This window comes from Saimiri boliviensis, chromosome 7, assembly GCF_048565385.1.
Source record: "Saimiri boliviensis isolate mSaiBol1 chromosome 7, mSaiBol1.pri, whole genome shotgun sequence".
NCBI lineage: Eukaryota > Metazoa > Chordata > Mammalia > Primates > Cebidae > Saimiri > Saimiri boliviensis.
Genome location: NC_133455.1, coordinates 7,787,047 through 7,810,655, shown reverse-complemented (window position 1 = coordinate 7,810,655; position 23,609 = coordinate 7,787,047). Strand labels below are relative to the sequence as shown.

The 23,609-nt window shown below is 48.1% G+C and overlaps 1 protein-coding gene across 1 annotated transcript in view; it reads left to right on the top strand.

Moving 5' to 3' along the window:
- BRI3BP (BRI3 binding protein) overlaps positions 1–9,542 on the top strand; it is a 34,420-nt gene extending 24,878 nt beyond the window's left edge. Inside the window, exon 3 of the mRNA XM_039471906.2 lies at positions 7,462–9,542. Coding sequence (XP_039327840.1) covers positions 7,462–7,901 — 440 coding nt within the window. The 3' untranslated portion in view covers positions 7,902–9,542. The remainder of the gene's footprint in view (positions 1–7,461) is intronic.
- The last annotated feature ends 14,067 nt before the right edge of the window (positions 9,543–23,609 follow it).

Sequence of the window (23,609 nt, the reverse complement as noted above, 5' to 3'; positions counted from 1 at the left end):
GTGGTGCAATCTTGGATCACTGCAAACTCTGCCTCCCAGGTTCCAGCAATTCTCCTGCCTCAGCCTCCAGAGTAGCTGGGATTACAGGCGTGCGCCACCACGCCTGGCTAATTTTGTATTTTGTTAGTAGAGACGAGGTTTTGCCATGTTGGTCAGGCAGGTCTCAAACTCCTGACCTCAGGTGGTCCACCTACCTCGGCCTCCCAAAGTGCTGGGATTACAGGTGTGAGCCACTGCGCCCAGCCTAACAGACATTTTCATTTCTCACAGTTCTGGAGGTGGGAAGTCCAAGATCAAGGTGCTGGCAGATGCAGGGTGTGGGGAGAGCCCTTTCCCGTAGATGATGCCTCACTGTCTCACGTGGTGGAAGAAACAAGGCAGTTCTCTGGGACCTCTTCATAAGGGCACTAAACCCATTCATGGGGGCTCCAGCCCCATGACCTGATCACCTCCCCAGAACCCCACCTCCTAAGACTGTCACTGGGGGTTAGGATTTTACCATAGGAATTTTGTTGGGGACACAAACATTCAAAGCCTAGCATCTATAATGGGTTGTTACTCGAAAGCGAATTAAGGATAGCAGTGTTTTAAAATTATTAACTGTGGGCCGGGCGCGGTGGCTCAAGCCTGTAATCCCAGCACTTTGGGAGGCCGAGGCGGGCGGATCACGAGGTCAAGAGATCGAGACCATCCTGGTCAACATGGTGAAACCCCGTCTCTACTGAAAATACAAAACAGTAGCTGGGCATGGTGGCACATGCCTGTAATCCCAGCTTCTCAGGAGGCTGAGGCAGGAGAATTACCTGAACCCAGGAGGCGGAGGTTGCGGTGAGCCAAGATCGCGCCATTGCACTCCAGCCTGGGTAACAAGAGCGAAACTCTGTCTCAAAAAAAAAAAAAAAAAAAAATTATTAACTGTGGCTGGGCACAGTGGCTCATGCTGGTAATCCCAGCACATTGGGAGGCTGAGGCAGATGGATTGCTTGAGCCCAGGAGTTTGAGACCAGCCTTGGCAACATAGTGAGACCCTACACAAAATCAAAACATTAGCTTAGAGGTGCATGCTTTTAGTCCTAGCTGCTCGGGAGGCTGAAGTGAGAGGATTGCTTTAGCCCAGGAGGTAGAGGTTGCAATAAGCTCAGATCTGCCTGGGCTACATTGCAAGACCCTGTCTCTATCAATCAATAACAATTTTTTTTTTTTTTTTTTTTTTTTTTTTTTTTTTTTTTTTGAGACGGAATTTCACTCTTGTTACCCAGGCTGGAGTGCAATGGCGCGATCTCGGCTCACCGCAACCTCCGCCTCCTGGGCTCAGGCAATTCTCCTGCCTCAGCCTCCTGAGTAGCTGGGATTACAGGCACGCGCCACCATGCCCAGCTAATTTTTTGCACTTTTAGTAGAGACGGGGTTTCACCATGTTGACCAGGATGGTCTCGATCTCTCGACCTCGTGATCCACCCGCCTCGGCCTCCCAAAGTGCTGGGATTACAGGCTTGAGCCACCGCGCCCGGCCAACAATTTTTAAAAAATTAATTTAGCCGGGCGCGGTGGCTCAAGCCTGTAATCCCAGCACTTTGGGAGGCCGAGGCGGGTGGATCACGAGGTCGAGAGATCGAGACCATCCTGGTCAACATGGTGAAACCCCGTCTCTACTAAAAGTGCAAAAAATTAGCTGGGCATGGTGGCGCGTGCCTGTAATCCCAGCTACTCAGGAGGCTGAGGCAGGAGAATTGCCTGAACCCAGGAGGTGGAGGTTGCGGTGAGCCTAGATCGCGCCATTGCACTCCAGCCTGGGTAACAAGGGCGAAACTCCGTCTCAAAAAAAAAAAATTAATTTAAAAATGGCTAGTTTTCTCCTATGGTAAATATATCAATAGGTAGAACCCACATAAAACAAAAGCTCTGGGGACTCTTAAATAATACTGAAGAGTACAAAAGGGTCTTGAGACCAAGAGGTTTGGGAAACACTGGTTCAGTCTCCGGTCTGCAGGGGATAAGTATGAAAGTCAGCTCCCAGGTCAACCTCATTTAGTGAAAATGCTCACAACCCCTCAGGAAGGCACGTGTAGGGAACACACCCTGGCTTCGGGATAGTCCTGCTGACCCCAAGTCTTTGTCCCAAAGACAGCCGCTGTTCACAAGGTTGGACTCTAGACACTGGTCAGGCGTGCGGAGTCTGATCATTTTGGGGAAGTCTGGGACGTTCACGCCTTACGTGTCGTTAGGGACCAGAGGAGCCCCAGGGTGAGGCCTCCTGTCTCAGGCCTGCCCTGGGTTTGCGATTGCCCCTTCCAGACGGTGGTGTCACACTTCTCCCCACCATCCTCTCTGTCCCCAGATGCATAGAGTTCATTGTGCCTAAGTTGTTGGATCTCAAAGTGACCCACAGATCAGCAGCAGTAGCAGGAGCCTCCCTGGCAAACTTGTAAGAAGTGCAGATTTGGCTGGGCATGGTGCCTCATGTCTGTAATCCCAGCACTTTGGGAAGCCAAGGCAGGCAGATGGCTTGAGCTCAGAAGTTCAGGACCAGCCTGGGCAACATAGCGAGATCCCATCTGTATTCGTTGGTTTCCACACTCCTATAAGGAACTATCTGAGGCTGGGTAATTTATAAATAATAGAGGTTTAATTGACTCACAGTTCCACGTGGCTGGGGAGGCTTCAGGAAACTTATAATCATGGTGGAAGGCGAGGGGAAAGCAAGGCATGTCTTACATGGTGGCAGGAGAGAGAGAGAGCAAGAGCGAGGGGGAAACTGCCAGGCACTTTTAAACCGTCAGATCTCATGGGACTCACTAGCATGAGAACAGCATGGAGGAAACTGTCCCGTAACCCAGTCACCTCCTTCCAGGTCCCTCCCCGGACTTAGAGGGATTACAATTCAAAATGAGATTTGGGAGAGAACACAGCCAAACCACATCACTGTCTCTATAAAGAAGAATACAAAAATTAGCTGGGTGTGGTGGTGCAGGTGTGTAGTCCTGGCTACTCAGGAGTCTGAGATGGGAGGATCGCTTGAGCCCAGAAAGTCAAGGCTGCAGTGAGCCAAGATCACACCATCACACTTCAGCCTGGGTGACAGAGCAAGACCCTGTCCCCCCCAGCCACTAAAAAGCGAAGAGTCTTGGACCCACCCAGGACCTACTGAATCAGATGTCCTGGGGGTGGGGCTCAGAAACCTGTTTCCTAAGCCCTCGGGATCCCTGGAGAAATCACTCAAGTTTGAGAATTGCTTGTGTAAATTGAACGCTTGAGATAGAACTCTCCTTGAGCTTGTGAAACAACACCATGAGGAAACAAACAGTTGCAGTGTGTGGGACATCCTGCAGGAAAACCATTCTGGAAAAGTTAGAATTCAGAATTTCAGTGTTTCTAAAATATCATGGGTCAAAGTGATAGTGAAGGCAGAATGTGAATTCTGGGTCCTGGTGAGGGTCGGAAGGAAACAGCTATAAATATATTCCCGGATAACTGGGAAATTCAAGTGATACTATATGGAATTTGTTTTTTTTTTGTTGTTGTTTTGTTTTGTTTTGAGATGGAGTTTCGCTCTTATTACCCAGGCTGGAGTGCAATGGCGCGATCTCGGCTCACCGCAACCTCCGCCTCCGGGGTTCAGGCGATTCTCCTGCCTCAGCCTCCTGAGTGGCTGGGATTACAGGCACGTGCCACCATGCCCAGCTAATTTTTTGTATTTATAGTAGAGACGGGGTTTCACCATGTTGACCAGGATGGTCTCAATCCGTTGACCTCGTGATCCACCTGCCTCAGCCTCCCAAAGTGCTGGGATTACAGGCTTGAGCTACCGCGCCCGGCTTGTTTGTTTTTTTAAGACAGAGCATCACTCTGTCACCCAGGCTGGAGTACAATGGCACCATCTTGGCTCACTGCAACCTCTGCCTCGTGGGTTCAAGTGATTCTCATACCTTCTGAGGAGCTGGTGTTACAGGCGTGCACCATCACACCTGGCTAATTTTTGTATTTTCAGTAGAGATGCGGTTTCGCCATGTTGGCCAAGCGGGTCTCAAACTCCTGGTCTCAGGTGATCCACTTCACCTTGGCCTCCCAAATGCTGGCACGAGCCACCACGCCCAGCCTGGAATCGTTAGTATTCTTTGAATGATGATAGCATCATGTTTTCAGGTGAATGAAGTCCTTTTTCTTTTCTTTTTAAGTTTTTAGTTTATTGATCTGGTGAAACAGCCGCAGCAGCCGCAGACAGCACCCTTGTAGCCCCTCCCCTCCTCAGGCCTTCGAGGCCCCATGACCTGCTTCGTTCCGTCCCTGTGTTCCTTCCATTGCTCTTTTGAGGTCTTTTTCTTCTCACACAGGCCACGTCTTGCACGCCTACGTGGGTTCCTTTTTCTTTGCATAATCCAGGGGATCATCGATCATGCCAAAGTCCATTGTCTCGCCACCACTAAGACGAGTTCTGAATCCAAATACAAAGACGACATCCAGGGTGGACTTGAACATTTCGGCGAGTTTTTTCCCGAATTCTGTGTTAGGCACTGTTGCCTTTCCGGGGTGAAGGACATCAGTGACTGTTGTTTCCTCTGAAGTAGTCAGTTGGTCGTGAACTTTCTAGTGGGGATGGTTACCCTGTCATTCACGATGGTGGTCTATCCTCACACAGCCAGGGAGGAAAAGAAAAAGCTGGATGACGTCTTTATTCTCAGAAGGTGCATGATGCAGTGTGATGTGTACATCTTTCAAATGGGTTATTTTAAAAAGCATGTAAGTAGAGAAAGTATTTGGCATTTTTTTTTCTTTCTTTTTTTTTGAGACGGAGTTTCGCTCTTGTTACCCAGGCTGGAGTGCAATGGCGCGATCTCGGCTCACCGCAACCTCCGCCTCCTGTGTTCAGGCAATTCTCCTGCCTCAGCCTCCTGAGTAGCTGTGATTACAGGCACGTGCCACCATGCCCAGCTAATTTTTTGTATTTTTAGTAGAGATGGGGTTTCACCATGTTGACCAGGATGGTCTCGATCTCTTGACCTTGTGATCCACCCGCCTCGGCCTCCCAAAGTGCTGGGATTACAGACTTGAGCCACCGCGCCCGGCGCATTTGGCATTTTTTAATAATTGTTCAGTCTAGGTAGTTTCAAAAGGAATATTCTGTTCTTTCAACTTTTTTGTTTGAATTTCCTTAAGTCAGGCACACAGAGGATGCTACTCTTAACGTTTCATTGCATTCTTGAGATGAAACTCGTGTGTGGGGACCAGATAGGATCAGGTTTAGCTGAAACAGAAATCCAGCATAACATTGGCTTGACTGAGGTGGATGCTTTTTTCCCTCTTCTACGAAAGTTCTCAGGAAGGTGGTGAGGCAGGTTGTTTGGCTCTGTTGCATGTGGTGCTCTGAACTGAAGCACCTTCCATTTTATTGTTCCTCCATGAGTGACTTCTCTGCCCTCATGTTCCAAAACAGCTGCTCTAGTTGCAGCCATTGTGTCCACGTTCCTGCAGGCAGAAGAGGTAAAGGACACATGTCTGCTACTTTTAGGGAAAGTCCTTTGAAGCTACTGCAGAAGACTTCCACTTACCTCTCCTTGGCCAAAGCTTAGTTATGTATCTGCAAGAGAGGCTGGGAAACACTTTAATCCTAGGCAATTGTGTGCCCAGCCTGAAAGTGGGCATTTGTTACTACGGAAATTGAAGAACAATTTGCAGGCTATGCCCCACTGTCAGAGGTGTTTTACTAAAAGGTAAAAGTTATTTTTTATTGTATTTTATTTATTTATTTTTTTTGAGACGGAGTTTCGCTCTTGTTACCCAGGCTGGAGTGCAATGGCGCGATCTCGGCTCACCGCAACCTCCACCTCCTGGGTTCAGGCAATTCTCCTGCCTCAGCCTCCTGAGTAGCTGGGATTACAGGCATGCGCCGCCATGCCCAGCTAATTTTTTTTGTATTTTTAGTAGAGACAGGGTTTCACCATGTTGACCAGGATGGTCTCGATCTCCTGACCTCGTGATCCACCCGCCTCGGTCTCCCAAAGTGCTGGGATTACAGGCTTGAGCCACTGCGCCCGGCCAAAAGGTAAAAGTTATTTTTTGAAACAAAGTCTTACTCTCACACAGGCTGGAGTGCAGTGGTATATCATGGCTCACTGCAACCGTGACCTCCCAGCCTCAAGTGATCCTCCCACCTCAGCCTCCTGAGTAGCTGGGACTATAGGTGTGCGCCGCCACGCCTGGCTAATTTTTAAAAAATTTATGTTCTCTAGAGATTGAGTCTGTACTAATCTGTTTACACACTGCTATAAAAACATACCTGAGGCCAGGCACAGTGGCTCACGGTTGTAATCCCAGCACTTTGGGAAGCTAAGGAGGTGGATCACTTGAGGTCAGGAGTTCAAGACCAGACTGGCCAACATGGTGAAACCTCATCTATACTAAAAATACAAAAATTAGCTGGGTGTAGTGGCACGTGCCTGTAATCACAGCTACTCGGGAGGCTGAGGCAGGAGAATTGCTTGAACATGAGAGGTGGAGGTTGCAGTGAGCCTAGATTGTGCCACTGTACTGCAGCCTCAAAAACAAAACAAAACAAAACAAAAAACCTGAGGCTGAGTAATGTATAAATAAAAGAGGTTTACTTGACTCACAGTTCTGCGTGGCTCAGGAAACTTCATTATGGCTGAAGGCAAAGGAGAAGCAAGCACCTTCTTCCCAAGGTGGCAGGAGAGAGAGAGCAAAGGGGGCAGCTGCCACACACTTTTAAACTCTCAGATGTCATGACAACTCCCTCACCATCTCAGGAACAGCAAGGAGGAGACCACCCCCTTGATCCAGTCACTGGCCACGAGCTTCCTTCCTCCGCACATGCAATTCAAGATGAGATTTGTATGGGAACACAGAGCCAGACTATGTCAGGGTCTCACTGCATTGCCCAGGCTACAGGTGAAAGATGTATACGACATGAAGAGAAACCAGTGTGTGGAGAGGTTTTTTTTTGTTTTCTTTTTGAGACTGAGTTTCACTCTTGTTGCCCAGGCCAGAGTGCAGTGGTGCGATCTCGGCTCACTGCAGCCTCTGCCTCCTGGGTTCAGGCGATTCTCTTGCCTCAGCCCCCCGAGGTGCACGCCTGGCTAATTTTGTATTTTCAGTAGAGACAGGGCTTCTCCATGTTTGTCAGGCTGGTCTTGAACTCCTGACCTCAGGTCATCTGCCTGCCTCAGCCTCCCAAAGTGCTGGGATTACAGGTGTGAACCACCACGCCCAGCCTGGGGAGGTGTTTTAAATTCAACATGGCAGGCCATCTTAACGGGTTTACCTGGATCTCCTCACCGAGCTTAGCGTGACTATCCATGGAAGAACTTCCTTGAGTTCCTTGGATTGTTGCCAGGGCCTTTTAAGCCCGGCAAGCCAGCTCAGGCCAGCTCTGTTACCCAGCTGCACCTTGTCAAGAAGCCCCTGGCCCCTGTGTAACCAGCCCTGTTCCTTTTTTCTGTCCCGCAGTCTCCAACCTGTCCCAGTATTTCAGCCCAAACTCGGTGTCCAGCAGCCCGGCCCGCGCGCTCCTGCTGGTCGGTGTCGTCCTCCTGGCCTACTGGTTCCTGTCCCTGACCCTGGGCTTCACCTTCAGCGTCCTGCACGTGGTGTTCGGCCGCTTCTTCTGGATCGTGCGGGTCGTCCTGTTTTCCATGTCCTGCGTGTACATCCTGCACAAGTACGAGGGCGAGCCGGAGAACGCGGTGCTGCCCCTGTGCTTCGTGGTGGCCGTCTACTTCATGACTGGGCCCATGGGCTTCTACTGGCGAAGCAGCCCCAGCAGCCCCAGCAGCCCGAGCAGCCCCAGCGTGGAGGAGAAGCTGGAGCACCTGGAGAAGCAGGTCAGGCTGCTCAACATCCGTCTCAACCGGGTGCTCGAGAGCCTGGACCGCTCCAAGGACAAATGAAGGTCAGCTGGCCGGGTGGGCCCACAGTTACCAGCGCACTGTCGCAGAAAACGAAAACAGAAAAAAAAAAAAAACCCCAAACAATCTTAATAAACACGACTGACCGAGAAAGTGGCACTGTGTGAGGGTATTTCCACCCATCCGGCAGCTCTTAGGACACGTTCCCAGAAGAGCGGAAAGATCATTGACGTGGAACTACACACAAGTGTCATTAGTGGGAAAAGTATATTTTTTAAAGGATAGAACCATATTTAGCTGTACAGTAAGAAATTTATCTGTGCATAGAGCGTAAAGTTAATTTTTCCAAGCATTTAGATACATCTTTTGTAAGGTTTTTTAATAAAGCAGATTGAGTCAAGTTTATCAAAACTTTACATGGAGGGGAAGAATATGCTAATCTGACATTTGAGGAAAGTTTAAATGCGTTTGTTTTCGCAGCTTAGGGATCGGTGGGTGAGTTCTGTGTGTGTTATTTTCATGTTCCCAAACTGTGAGCTTTATTTCATGTTATTTTTGGTTGATGTTGACTTAGTTCATGAATGTTGTCACTTCTAAATGTGGACAGTCGGGCTTCGGGCTGCGACTCAGCCTCTCGGATCCCGGAGACCCCTGCCCAGCCCCCGTCCGGCCTGTTTCTAAATGAAGACATCGCCATTTCTAGAAGACCTGAGACTTTCCTCCCTCTGTGCTTCGATGTACTTTAATCTCAACGTTTTGAAAAGGAAAATGCAAGGAGGGGCCAAGAAATGTCTTGGGGATTTGATGCCAGGAAGTACCTGGGTAAGGACTGGACGTCGCGCCAGAACCTGTTCAATGTCCCAGTTCGCAGTTTGCTCACCAGGCCTCTCTAAGAAAGCTGTACCCTTGAGGGTTTTTTGGTTTCATTTTGCTTTGGGTTGCCTCAGGACCTTAGAAGGAAAACCAACAGTAGCAGCTAATAACATTCTCAAGTGTATTGCTGCCGAGAAAGAGTCTCAGGAACAATTAGCAGCAATAAGCAAGCCTTTGACAAGGTCTAAATTATTTTTCCTGAAATTTTTATGATACACGTTAGGTGCTTTTTATCTGAAATCTGTTGTGTCCTTATTTCAGGTGGCCTTTGTGGGCAGAGAGTGGGACGTGCGAGATGGACAGCTGTGGGGGTCCCGGGCAAGGGAGCTTCAGAAGGTGTGGGTTAGGGGCTGGTACCAATGCCCCTTTGCTGGGACTTTTTTTTTTTCTTCTGAGACGGAGTCTTGCTCTGTTGCTTAGGCTGGAGTGTAGTGGCTCGGTCTCAGCTCACTGCAAACCCCACCTCCCGGGTTCAAGCGATTCTCCTGCCTCAGCCTCTTGAGTAGCTGGGATTACAGGTGCCTGCCACCATGCCCCACTAATTTTTTGTATTTTTAGTAGAGATGGGGTTTCACCATATTGGCCAGGCTGGTCTCGAACTCCTGACGTCTTGATCCACCCTCCTTAGCCTCCCAATGTGCTGGATTACAGGCGTGAGTTACTACAACTTGTCTTTTAAAAAAGGAAGCCCTAGGCCACACACGATCTTAGCACTTTGGGAGGCCGAGGGGGGTGGATCACCTGAAATCAAGAGTTCAAGACCAACCTGCCAACCTGGTGAAACCCCCATCTCTACTAAAAATACAAAAATCAGTCAGGCATGGTAGTGTACGCCCGTAGTCCAGCTGCTCAGGAGGCTGAGGCAGGAGAATTGCTTGAATCTGGGAGGCGGAGGTTGCAGTGAGCTGAGATCGCTCCACTGCACTCCAACCTGGGTGACAGAGCAAGACTTAATCTTAAAAAAAAAAAAAAGCCTAGTGTTTTGTAGCTTTGAAGCTGCTGGGGCTCACGCCGTCTCCGTGGCCCTTGCCTGCCCACAGATGCGCCCTGGCAACCCACTTGCCCCCTGCATGCAGGTTTGTAGATTCCTCTGCCAGAGCTGCTAGGTCCAGGTCTCAGTGTGGAGAAGAGTTAGCTGTCTCCCACTGCTTGTGTTGTGTTCCTGTCAAGTGTTGTTTTTGGTTGCAAGTATCTGGAACACAGAGGCAGATGTTTTTCAGGATGTTGACGAGGCTTCTGTTTTTAAGGTACATATGATGGGACCCAAACTCTCCTGGAGAGTTCAGTTCATTTCCTGAACCGTGTACCTGTTTTAGGTACATGTTTATTCAATGTGCATGGATATTTAAGATTTGCTGGAGCAGGCTGGGCTCGGTGGCTTACATCTGTAATACCAGCACTTTGGGAGGCCAAGGCGGGCGAATCACCTGAGGTCAGGAGTTCCAGACCAGTCTGGCCAACATAGTGAAACCTTGTCTCTACTAAAAATAGAAAAATTAGCCGGGTGTGGTGGCGGGTGCCTGTGATCCCAGCTACTCAGGAGGCTGAGGCTGGAGAATTGCTTGGACCCAGGAGGCAGAGGTTGCAGTGAGCCGTGATTGTGCCACTGCACTCCAGCCTCAACGACAGAGCGAGACTCCATCTAAAAATAAACAATAAAAGATTTACTGGAGCATGCATCAGAGCTTCTCTGAAGGAAGTAAAAAAGAAATTTTAAAGAAAACAATTTAAAAAAAATTTACTAGAGCAAATCTTTATCCATCACACTCCAGTTTTGTCATTAGATACTGGGACATGAATCTGTTTTAGCACAGGCGATAAATAACCTGGGATGTTATCTTCGTCTTCTTTCCTTTTGTGCATTTGGCCATACCATGTTTAGGTACTAAAACAGCTTTGCTCATGTTGGCCAGGGGAAGATGGACGTTCTGTGCACAAAGCCAGTGATTGCCGGCCCTGCCTCGGCCCTGCCCTTGTTTGTGGTCATTGTAAGATGCCTGCACGTTAAGGCTTAAGCTGTCACTGGACTGGGTGTAATACCCGCTTCATTCCTCCTCCCGCCCTCTACCTGAATCATGAAGGGCACTGTGCTCTATTGAGATCTTGGTAAGATCATCATTTTAACTTGTATTCCTCTGAGGGAGGTACATGTTATCTGGGTGCTGGTGGATTGAGACCTCAAGCATCAATTCAACATTGCTGTCGCAAATATGCACAATTTTTTTCCACTTTAGGCTCCGAAGCCAATTTTAGAGTTTGATACACTCCAGTGAAAGATGTCTTCATTTTTATTGAAATAACCTACAGTCAGTAGGTGTCACCTCAGGGTAGAATGTTATTTAAAATCTGATAGAAATCCTAGATGCTAGATTTGAAAAACTCCTGGTTTTTATTGCATATCTTTCACCTTCATTTGGGCACATCTTAACCCAAAATAATTGGAGGTTTTTGTTCCTTATAGGCTACTGGGATTGGGCGTCTCCCTCCCTGCCCCACCACATCTCTTTGTTTTTGCTCTCTGTTGTATGTGGAAAAGTGTGTTTTTGTAGCACGTCTCACACCTATAGAGAAACCTTTTTATATCTTCAGGGCTATAGAATATATTACTGCAACATTTCACTGAATGCGATGTAAAAACATTCTGATGAAAACTGGTTGTTATAATTAAGACTCAGTGTTTAACATATCTTAATCAGTGTTAATTTCCCAATGTTTCAGTATCACAATAAATAACTTGTTTTACTGAGAACAGAAAATAATCCAAAAAACGAAAGGGACCTGCCATCTCTAGATTGCTAGAATTGTATGGGTGTGTTGGGGTTGGTTTAGTGATCTCTTCTTGACAACCTAGCAAATATGCTTTTGTGGAGTGTAAACCTTTCATAAATGTACTTTCCAGGCTGGGTGCAGTGGCTCACGCTTGTAATCCCAGCACTTTGGGAGGCCAAGGTAGGTGGATCACTTGGGTCGGGAGTTCGAGACCAGCCTGGCCAACACAGTGAAACCCTGTCTCTGCCAAAAAAAAAAAAAAATAGCCAAGTATGGTGGTGGGTGCCTGTAGTCCCAGCTACACAGGAGGCTGAGGTGGGAGAATCAGTTGAACCCAGGATGCAGAGGTTTCAGTGAGCTGAGGTCGCGCCACTGTACTCTAGTTGGGGAGTGAGACCCTGTCTCAAAAAAAAGTGTATATATATATATATACACACACACTTATATACATACATATAAGTTTGTATATATACACACATATATACACACCTTTCAATACCAATCGGCATTACCTGCCCTTTGGTTTCTTTTGCTTTGGGTTTTGGCCCCATATCATTTCTGGTAAGAGAGCACAGCAATAGAATTTCTGGAAAGCAGAGGGCCGGGCGCGGTGGCTCACGCCTGTAATCCCAGCACTTTGGGAGGCCGAGGCGGGCGGATCATGAGGAGAAGAGATCGAGACCATCCTGGTCAACATGGTGAAACCCCGTCTCTAGTAAAAATACAAAAAATTAGCTGGGCATGGTGGCGCGTGCCTGTAATCCCAGCTACTCAGGAGGCTGAGACAGGAGAATTGCCTGAACCCAGGAGGCGGAGGTTGCGGTGAGCCGAGATCACGCCATTGCACTCTAGCCTGGGTAACAAGAGCGAAACTCCGTCTCAAAAAAAAAAAAAAAAAAAAGAAGAAGACTGTAATGTGATTTTCTGCATGCCTGGAAGGGCTGCCTTGCAGGGAGGCTATGGGCAGCTTTAGTTGTCCTGTGGCCTTGTGATTCAGCAGGCTTAGGGAGCAGTTAAGAATAACAGCTGCCAAGTGGCCTAGGCAGAATCTAAAGACATGGTTAATGCCACTTGTCGCTAGTGGAAACTCTGAATTGCTTCCTTTCTGTGACCGCGGCTACTTAAGATGCTTTTGACAATTGACATCTGCCTTACAGGTTGACACCTGATAACTTCCTGATGGGTTTCAAACTGGCTGACTTAAACAAAAAGCCAGCTCTTACCGTCAGTCTAGCGTTAAAAGGAATTCCTGAGGTTCCTAAGGAGTCAGCTACCCCACTTCCAACTTTTTATTTTTAATGGTCTATATATACCTTCTGCAACATTTTTGTTTATGGCTATTTGAATAGTTGGACTTTGACTCCTTACTTGTGAATAATAGGAATATCTTTTGCAGAGTCGAGCACAATACCCTTAATATTCATACTGGACAACCGTCAGTACGCTGTATCGTATCTGGTGTAAGCAAGTTTTATTCAGCATATTAAGTTGTGCTTTGCTTTTCCTTGACATGTAGGAGGTGCACCAGTACCAGTTTTTCTCTTGTGGTGGCTTAAAATGCTGATTGCCGTTTGCATTGTCTGCTGAGAAGCTGTGGCAGCTAATGGTATTATTGCCCATGTGTTCTAACGTCTTTTTGCAGAGTTAAAGGTTTGATTGTATCAATTTAATATCTGCATGTGTGTTTAATCTTTGAATACCGTATAATTAAGCGGATGAACTGTGATGGTCACGATGATTAGCACACATTAAACGTGCAATGAAGCGGTTGTTTTCCTCTTCACTGGAAGTCACACTTGTGAGCTGTGGTACCCATGATCAACAGTGTATTCATGATCGACTTCGTATTTTGTGTATCTGGTTATCAATTTTGTATAGCATTTAATTTGGTACCTAATCTAAATCCATTTGATTTGGATATAATAGTGTGTGTGTACGTGGTGTGTGTGTGTACGTGGTATGTGTGTGCACTTTAGTTTCTGAGCCTTGGGAAACTGATTCTACAAATATATAGAGATAAACATATCAGGCATATTTTTTTGCAAATCGATATATACATTCCTGTTATTTATTAAATCACTGGCTTTGGTGTTACATAGAGGTATTTGTAGATCTCAGAACAGAATTAAAATATTGTGAAAATTACAGCTTAATAAATGTTTATTGTAATTTTGTCGTATGGACTTTTAAAATATATTTCATCACTTCTAACCAAACATTTGTGGAGTTTCCCCAGTTTTGAAGTGTAACCAGGATTCTATGGTGGTTCTATTCCTCAATCTGAGAAGAGTCATAAAACTTTGAATTTATGTATTCAGTTGGAGGTAGGGTTGCAAGATAAAATACAGGATGCCCAGCTAAATTTGAATTTCAGATAAAACAGTAGTGTTTTAGTATACTATAGAAGGGTTGGTTGCTTATCTGAAATTCAAATGTAACCAAGTTTCCTGTATTTTTATTTGCCAAATCTGACAGTCCTAGCAGGATAGTGCAAATGAGGTGTGCCTCTCCGCCCCACCGTGCATACTCATGCAGCTTTCTTGGATCCTAAAAATCCTTTTTTCTTTTTTTTTTGAGACGGAGTTTTGCTCTTGTTACCCAAGCTGAAGTGCAATGGCACGATCTCGGCTCACCGCAACCTCCACCTCCTGGGTTCAGGCAATTCTCTTGCCTCAGCCTCCTGAGTAGTTGGGATTACAGGCACGCACCACCATGCCCAGCTAATTTTTTGTGTTTTTGGTAGAGACGGAGTTTCACCATGTTGACCAGAATGGTCTTGATCTCTTGACCTTGTGATCCACCCGCCTCGGCCTCCCAAAGTGCTGGGATTACAGGCTTGAGCCACCGTGCCCGGCTTCTTTTTTTTTTTTTTTTTTCTTTTCTTTTTGAGACGGAGTTTCGCTCGTTACCCAGGCTGGAGTGCAATGGTGCGATCTCGGCTCACCGCAACCTCCGTCTCCTGGGTTCAAGCGAGCATGTCTGGCTAATTTTTGTATTTTTAGTAGAGATGCGGTTTCACTTTGTTGGCCAGGCTGGTCCCTAACTCCTGACCTCAGTGATCCACCCACCTTGGCCCCTCCCAAGGTGCTGAGATTACAGGCCTGAGCCATCATGCCCAGCCCTAAAAATCTTATTAGTAAACATTTAGGAGCAAATGTCACAGGAATATAACCAAGATAAATACAGTTATGTATGACCCAAGAGTTCTGTTCCTGGCTTTTTTTTTTAAATAATAAAGACGGGGTTTCGTCGGGCGCGGTGGCTCAAGCCTGTAATCCCAGCACTTTGGGAGGCCGAGGCGGGTGGATCACAAGGTCGAGAGATCGAGACCATCCTGGTCAACATGGTGAAACCCCGTCTCTACTAAAAATACAAAAAAATTAGCTGGGCATGGTGGCACGTGCCTGTAATCCCAGCTACTCAGGAGGCTGAGGCAGGAGAATTGCCTGAGCCCAGGAGGCGGAGGTTGCGGTGAGCCGAGATCGCGCCATTGCACTCCAGCCTGGGTAACAAGAGCGAAACTCCTTCTCAAAAAAAAAAAAAAAAAAAAAGACGGGGTTTCACCATGTTGGTCAGGCTGGTCTTGAACTCCCGACCTCAGGTGATCCGCCCACCTTGGCCTCCAAAGGGCTTGGATTACAGGCGTGAGCCACCGCGCCCCACCGCTCCTGGCTTTTTTTTGCAAAGACAGGCTCATGGGTTGATAAGGGGACAATCTGAGGCTACTTATTGTGAATTTACCTGGGGGCAGCCTGGGTGACCTGTCACTGGGAAAGAAGGCAGGTGAGTGGGGGTGGCGAGGCACCAGAGGATGTTCAGTAAGTAGTGACAGTAACAGCTTGGGGTGAGAAGGAAACCAGAATGAGAGGGGAGAGCTCATTTGAGTAAAGTCAGCACCTGCGATTAAGAGAATCGTTCTGTGGCCAGGCCTGGTGGCTCATGCCTCTCATCCCAGCACTTTGGAAGGCCAAGGCAGGTGTATCACTTGAGTCCAGGAGTTCAAGACCAGCCTGGGCAACATAGTGAGACCCTGCCTCTATGAAAAATAAGTGAATTTGGCCGGGCACGGTGGCTCACGTCTGTAATCCCAGCACTTTGGGAGGCTGAGGCGGGCAGATCACCTGAGGTCGGGAGTTTGACTAGCCTGACCAACATGGAGAAATCCCGTCTCTACTAAAAATACAAATAATTAGCCAGACGTGGTGGCGCTCGCCTGTAATCCCAGCTGCTCCGGAGACAGGCAGGAGAGCTGCTTGAACCCGGGAGGTGGAGATTGCCGTGAGCCGAGATCACACCATTACACTCCAATGGGCAACAAGAGCAACGTTTGTTTATTTTTCTTTATATTATTTAGTTAAAGAAACAAGAGTTTTTGCTCTTGTTTTTGCTCTTGTTTCTTTAAATAATATCAAGAAAAATTAAAATATTTTGTGGCACGTGCCTGTGCCTGTAGTTCCAGCTACTTGGGAGGCCAACGTGGGAGAATTGCTTGAGCCTAGGAGGTTGAGGCTGCAGTGAGCCATGATTGTACCACTGCACTCCAGCCTGGGCAACAAAGTGAGGCCCTGTTTCAAAAGGTAGTAATAATTTTGTAAGAATGCATTGAAAGCAAGATTTGAATTAAACACAGGCCGGGGAGGAGGGGCGTGGGTTATGGGATGGGGATCAAAAGGAATGCCAAGTTCAACAGGAATGAGACCTCACAGGAGAAGTCAGCGAGGGCAGTGTTTCTCGGCCGTAGAAGGTTCCGGGAACCCTGCCCCAGCCCGGCCAGCTACAGCCTCGCTGTCTCCCATGGCCCCTGTTGCCTGCAGACACCCACTGCCAGTCCTGCTGTGGCCCCAAAGCATCTGGCAGCGTTGCACCTATGAAGGAAAAATAGAATCTCGGGACTCCAAACTCACTATGCCAAGGGCAAAGTTAAGCTTGGGAACTGAGTCACACAAAACAAAACAAAAAACAAACATACACTTCTTTCCTTTGGTTCCCAAACAGATAGCTGCCTACTTTATCTTCTGTAAAATGTAGATTTGGGCTGTAATTTAGTGGCTCACGCCTGTAATCACAGCACTGTGGAGGCTTGAGCTCAGGAGGCAGAGGTTGCAGGTGAGCTGAGATGGCACCACTACACTCCAGCCTGGGCGACAGAGTGAGACTCAGAAAAATAAATAAAAACTAATATATTACATAAATAAATAAAATGTAAGCCGGGCACGGTGGCTCAAGCCTGTAATCCCAGCACTTTGGGAGGCCGAGGCGGGTGGATCACGAGGTCAAGAGATCGAGACCATCCTGGTCAACATGGTGAAACCCCGTCTCTACTAAAAATACAAAAAATTAGCTGGGCATGGTGGCACGTGCCTGTAATCCCAGCTACTCAGGAGGCTGAGGCAGGAGAATTGCCTGAACCCGGGAGGCGGAGGTTGCGGTGAGCCGAGATCGCGCCATTGCACTCCAGCCTGGGTAACAAGAGCGAAACTCCGTCTCTAAATAAATAAATAAATAAATAAATAAATAAATTGTAGGTTCACTGAGTGCTTGTCATAGCCAAGCGAGAATCTGACCCCTGCCTCACTGCGGGCCATTCCCCACATTTTTCTTCTGTCTTTCCCCTCCGGCTTGCTGATTCCTCTTCAAATATTGAAATCTTCAAAACCTTTTTGGAAAGAGCACAGGCCACAGATGTGACTTGTGTTTCTCTTCCCTGACCTTGCCTCAGCCCTGGCAAAATAAGCCACTAGTCCACTGAGATCTGCCCCGGTCACTTTTTCGTTTGCTGTCCTAAGGACCGTCAGCCGTGTTTGTTTGTTTATTGGTTTTTTTGTTGCTTTTTTTTTTTTTTTTTTAGACAGAGTCTCACTTTGTCACCTAGGCTAGAGTGCAGTGGCAAGATCTCGCCTCACTGCAACCTCCATCTCCATGGTTCAAGCAATCCTCCCACCTCAGCCTCCCTAGTAGCTGAGATTACAGGCTTGCACTACCACACCCAGCTAATTTTTGTATTTTTTAGTAGAGTTGGGGTTTCACCATGTTGGCCAGGCTGGTCTCGAAATACTGACCTCAAGTGATCCACCCGCCTCTGCTTTCCAAAGTGCTGGAATTACAGGCAGGACCCATCACCCAGGCTGGTTTTTTTTTTTTTTTTTTTTTTTAAATAAACAAAAACAAAAAAACAGCTTTCTCCAGGTAAAACAGACATACGATAAACTGCACATGTTTGAGTGTAGCTTGGATAGCGTCTGATACACGAGTACACCATATACATCAAACTTGCTACAATCAAAACAGCAAACAGGTCCATTACCTCAGGGCCCATTAGGGTCCCCCCTGCTGCTCTCCATCCCCAGGCAACCTTTGACCTTCTCTCTGTCACTGGACATTGGTTTGCATTTTCTTTTTTTTCTTTCTTTCTTTTTTTTTTTGAGACGGAGTTTTGCTCTTGTTACCCAGGCTGGAGTGCAATGGCGTGACCTCGGCTCACCGCAACCTCCACCTCCTGGGTTCAGGCAATTCTCCTGCCTCAGCCTCCTGAGTAGCTGGGATTACAGGCACGTGCCACCATGCCCAGCTAATTTTTTGTAGAGATGGGGTTTCACCATGTTGACCAGGATGGTCTCGAACTCTTGACCTTGTGATCCGCCCGCCTCGGCCTCCCAAAGTGCTGGGATTACAGGTTTGAGCCCCCGCGCCCGGTCCATTTTTAATTTTTAAACAATAGAGATGGCCGGGTGTGGTGGCTCACGCCTGTAATCCCAGCACTTTGGGAGACCGAGGTGGGCGGATCACCTGAGGTTGTAGTTCAAGACCAGCCTGACAAACATGGAGAAACCCCGTCTCTACTAAAGATACAAAATTGGCTGGGCATGGTGGTGCGTGCCTGTAATCCCAACTACTCAGGACGCTGAGGTAGTAGCATCACTTGACCCAGGAGGTGGAGGTTGCAGTGAGTCAAGATTGCACTATTGCACTCCAGCCTGGGCAACGAGAGCAGAACTCCGTCTCAAAAAAAAAAAAAAAAAAAAAAAAAGCAAAGACAGAAAAGCAAACCAAGTCAATAGATGATGGTCAAATCTTTGATGAAGAATAACAAAAAACAAAACAAGTGATCTAAAGTTTTTATTTAGTAACTGCACATCATAGATTATATTGGTAGCTCCAATGTAGATAATGCCAGGATTAGCTGCAAATATGATCTAAATATATTTTGACCATTACTAGCCATGAAACAACAGCTAGCACGATGTTTACACAGGGCACTACTGGGAGATTTAGTACTCAACATAATGCAAGTCCCTTGTAGAATACTAATTCCCAGTGTGTTGGTATTTGGAGACAGAGTCTTTGGGAGGTGATTAGTCTAGACGAGGTCCTGAAGGGAGAGCCCCCATAATGTGACCTTATAAGAGGAGGAAAAGACCAGACACCCCTCGACTCCACCATGTGAAGACACAGCAAGAAGGTGGCTGTTTTAAAACCGGGGAGAAGGCTATCACCAAATACTGAGTATGCCAGCACCTTGCTCTTGAACTTCCCAGCCTCCAGAACTGTGTGAAATAAATATTTAGTCTATGGTATTATATTACAGCATCCTGACCTTAATAAGACAGATGGTTGCCTCCAAGTGAAAAAATTAAAATGAAAAAAGGCTTTGTTTGGTTTTGTTTTTTGAGGCGGAGTTTCACTCTGTCACTCAGGCTGGAGTGCAGTGGCACAATCTCGGCTCACTGCAACCTCTACCTCCTGGGTTCAAGCGATTCTCCTGCCTCAGCCTCCCGAGTAGCTGGGATTACAGGTGTGTGTCACCATACCCAGCTAATCTTTTGTATTTAGTAGAGACAGGGTTTTACCCTGTTGGTTGGGCTGCTCTTGAGAACTCCTGACCTTAGGTGATCCACCCGCCTCGGCCTCCCAAAGTGCTGCGATTATAGGCATGAGCCACCGTGCCCGGCCTTGTTTTTTTTTTTTTTTTCTACACAGCATCTCGCCCAGGCTGGAGTACGGTGGTGCAATCTCAGCTCACTGTAAACTCCGCCTCCCATGCTCAAGTGATTCTCCTGCCTTAGCCTCCAGAGTGGCTGCGATTACAGGCATGCGCCACCACACCCAGCTGATTTTTATAATTTTAGCAGAGATGGGAATTTTGCCATGTTGAGCAGGCTGGTCTCGAACTCCTGACCTCAGGTGATCCATCTGCCTCGGCGTCCCCAAGTGCATGGATTACAGGTGTGAGCCACTGTGCCCTGGCAAAAAGGCTTTATTTGATTGAGGCCCTAAGTCACCCCCAGAGAGCAGAGCAGGTTGGCCACCTGTGGACACACTACTTTGGGAATAGCTACAGTAGATGAAATGCTCCCTTAATGCCCTGGAGGAGGTTGTCAGTCAGAAAATGATCTAATTAGTGGAAAGAAACTGGTGTGTGTGGCTGGGTGCGGTGGCTTACATTTGTAATCCTAGCACTTTGGGAGGCTGAGGCAGGCAGATCACCTGAGGTCACGAGTTTGGGACCAGCCTGGCCAACACGGTGAAACCCTGTCTCTATTAAAAATACAAAAATTAGCCAGTCGTGGTGGCACTTACCTGTAATCCCAGCTACCCGGAGGCTGAGGCAGACGAACTGCTGCAACCCAGGAGGCAGAGGCTGCCGTGAGCTGAGATCGAACCACTGCACTGCAGCCTGGGTCACAGAGTGAGACTCAGTCTCAAAAAATAAAAGAATAAAAATTAGCCAGGTGTGATGGTGCACACCTGTGGTCCCAGCTACTTGGGAGGCAAAGGTGAGAGGATCCCTTGAGCCCAGAAGGTAGAGGCTGCAGTGAGCTGTGATTATACCACTGCACTCCAGCCTGGGTGACACAACAAGATGTCTCAAAAAAAAAAAAAAAAAAAAGTAAAGAAAGATGATTTTGTCATGACAGGCAAGTTTACAAGTCTTGAACACCAATTGATGATGTTGGGATTAGAGCTCTTTTGAGACATAGTCTTGCTCTGTTGCCCAGGCTAGAGTGCAGTGGCTTGATCTCAGCTCACTGCAATGAATGCCTCCTGGGTTCAAGTGATTCTTGCACCTCAACCTCCCAAGTAACTGGGATTACAGGCGTGCACCATCATGCCCAGCTAATTTTCGTATTTTCAGTAGAGACGAGGTTTCACCATGTTGGCCAGGCTGGTTTGAACTCCTGAACTCAGGTGATCTGCCCACCTTGGCCTCCCAAAGTGCTGGGATTACAGGTGTGAGCCACTGTGCCCAGCAATTTTTGTTTTGTTTTGTTTTGTTTTTTGAGATGTGGTCTTGTTCTGCTGCCCAGGCTAGAGCGCAGTGCCGAGATCTTGGCTTATTGTAACTTATGCCTCCTGGGTTCAATCTATTCTCCCACCTCAGCCTCTTCAGTAGTTGGTACTACAGGCGCACGCCATCACATCCCGCTATTGTTTTGTATTTTTAGTAGAGACAGGGTTTCACCATGTTGGGTGGGCTGGTCTTGAATTCCTGGCCTCAAGTGATCTGCCTCCCTCAGGCCTCCCAAAGTTCTGGGATTACACATTATATATGTGACCCAGCCCTCTCTTTAAACTCAGTTTGGGTGGGTAGTGTGTTACTGTTTAGACAAGAAGTGCTCTGGATACACTGAAAAACTGAATTCCTACAAGGAAAAGTGGTCATTTTTCTGTGGTTTTTATCCCCGGGGAGTTGGGGCACACTGTAGCAAAGGGATTTAAACTCTGCAAGATGCAATGCCACCTTGAAATGCCTGCCTGGCTCATGGGTGTCATGAGATCTGACCAGTCACCATTTTCTGTTCCTAAGGTTCTTCTGCTCATGAGACTTCACCCCAAGGCGGCCCAACCTAAGCGACAGACAATTCACAATGGACATACCAGGCTCTGGCCTAGAGAGGCAAGCTGATAGTTATCCACATCCATTTTGTGTTTGGGGGGGTAATGAGAAATTCCGTTTGGAACCATTGGGGTGGGGAGGGGGAAGAAGACATGGCATTTAGTCCTTGCCCTACGAAAATATCTCCCTTCTAGGCACCTGCGTTTGTGGGGATCCAGACTGGGGTTCCGCGCCTCTGCTCTCCCCATAGCCAAGTAGAGGGATTGGTGGGGAAATGCCACCTTCCACTCACCACAAGGTATAAGCAAGAGACCCCAATTTATTTATATTTTTTGAGATGGAGTTTCTGCTTTTTTGTTGCTCAGGCAGGAGTGCAATGGCGCGATCTCGGCTCACTGCAACCTCCGCCTCCCGGGTTCAAGCGATTCTCCTCTTGCCTCAGCCTCCCGAGTAGCTGGGATTACAGGTGCACTCCACCACGCCCGGCTAATTTTTTTGTATTTTCAGTCAGGGTGGTCTCGAACTTCCGACCTCAGGTGAGCCACCGCGCCCTGCCAAGAGAGCCCAAATTTATCTCAGACCGTTCTATCAATCAAAAGCAGCCCCAGCCACTATTCTGTGGCCCTTTTATGATCTCGGGGCACTTGTCACTAACTCAGCCTGCGAACGTGTTCACTTTCTCCCACAGGGCTTAGTGCGGTTCCCTCCGGTTCCCCAGAGCACTCATCCTAGGAGCTCGTCTACGTGTTTGGACGCGCGGATGGAAGAATCAACACCCCGCAGGCACTTTGGGCACACCTCTCGCTGGGCAGCGCAGAAGTCAAGGTCGAGGTCGGGACGCCCGGAGTCTCGGCGGCTTTGGGGTTGGGAAGCAGGGCGGGCGGGGCAGGACCGACTCGCCGGGGCGGTCAGGTTGTCAAGGTGACAGCGCCCGGCCTGGCCTTGGTGGAAGGTGGCTCCGCCCCATGGCTTGGTTGCAATTGGGCACGCCCTTTTCGGGCTCTCCCTCGGGATTGGCTGAGAGGTGCGGCTGAGGCGTCGGAACGCGTCGCGATTAGTGGGCGCTCAGGCCACTCTTGCGCAACGCGGAGGCCTGGGCCGATGTGGGCTTAGCTCTCTGCCAGCCAATCAGCGCGCGGGCTGTGTGTGGCGCGTGAGCGAGTCCGGGATCCCTCCGCCGCAGGGGCCTTGGGTCCCAGGGAAGGAGGGGACTGGGCGGGGACGCGCAGGGGGCCCGCGGGGTTGACTTGGGAGCGAGGACGCGTGTCCTGGCCGCTGCAGAACCGAGCGGAGCCGGGCAGCTTTGCCAGGGGGCTTCCCCTACTGCTAAGGACCCCTTCGCCAAATTCAGACCCTCGCGTGACATCCTAAAGAATAAATTAATCATCAATAAATTGGCCGGGCGCGGTGGCTCAAGCCTGTAATCCCAGCACTTTGGGAGGCCGAGGCAGGTGGATCACAAGGTCGAGAGATCGAGACCATCCTGGTCAACATGGTGAAACCCCGTCTCTACTAAAAATACAAAAAATCAGCTGGGCATGGTGGCGCGTGCCTGTAATCCCAGCTACTCAGGAGGCTGAGGCGGGAGAATTGCCTGAACCCAGGAGGCGGAGGTTGCGGTGAGCCGAGATCGCGCCATTGCACTCCAGCCTGGGTAACAAGAGCGGAACTCCGTCTCCAAATAAATAAATAAATAAATAAATAAATTTAAAAATTAAAAAGGAACACCACCAAACGAATCAAGAAGACAAATCAAATAAACCAAGGCTAATAAAAAATTTTTAAAAAGACTTAAATTGCCCAAAATGTCCAAAAGAAATGCCCGGGTCAGAGTTAAAATATATACAGATGATACCTGCAAATCCTGCAGCTTCAACATCGTTAATCTTTTTGGAAATGTTTTTAGAGCTGCTGCTCTGTGCCGTGCCTCGTGCTAGGCTCTGGGGAATCCCCAAAAGAGCCACGGGGACCTGAGCTCGGCTGTTACCGCGCTTGCTCTTGGAGGCATTCAAAGGGCTTCATTTCAGATGATGAAAGTGCAGTGAGGGGTGATGGAGTGGAGAATCCGGGCGCTCCTCTGAATTGTAAGCACGTGCTATGACATGCGGTGGGGAAGGCTCCCAATCTAGGTGCAGCCTTTTCGAGTTTTATTTTTTTTTTCTCCTTTATTTTATTTTTTATTTTTTGGTGGAAACTTGTTCATTACTTTTCGAGGTTTTTTTTTTTTTTTTGAGACGGAAGTCCCCTTGTCACCCAGGCTGGAGTGCAATGGC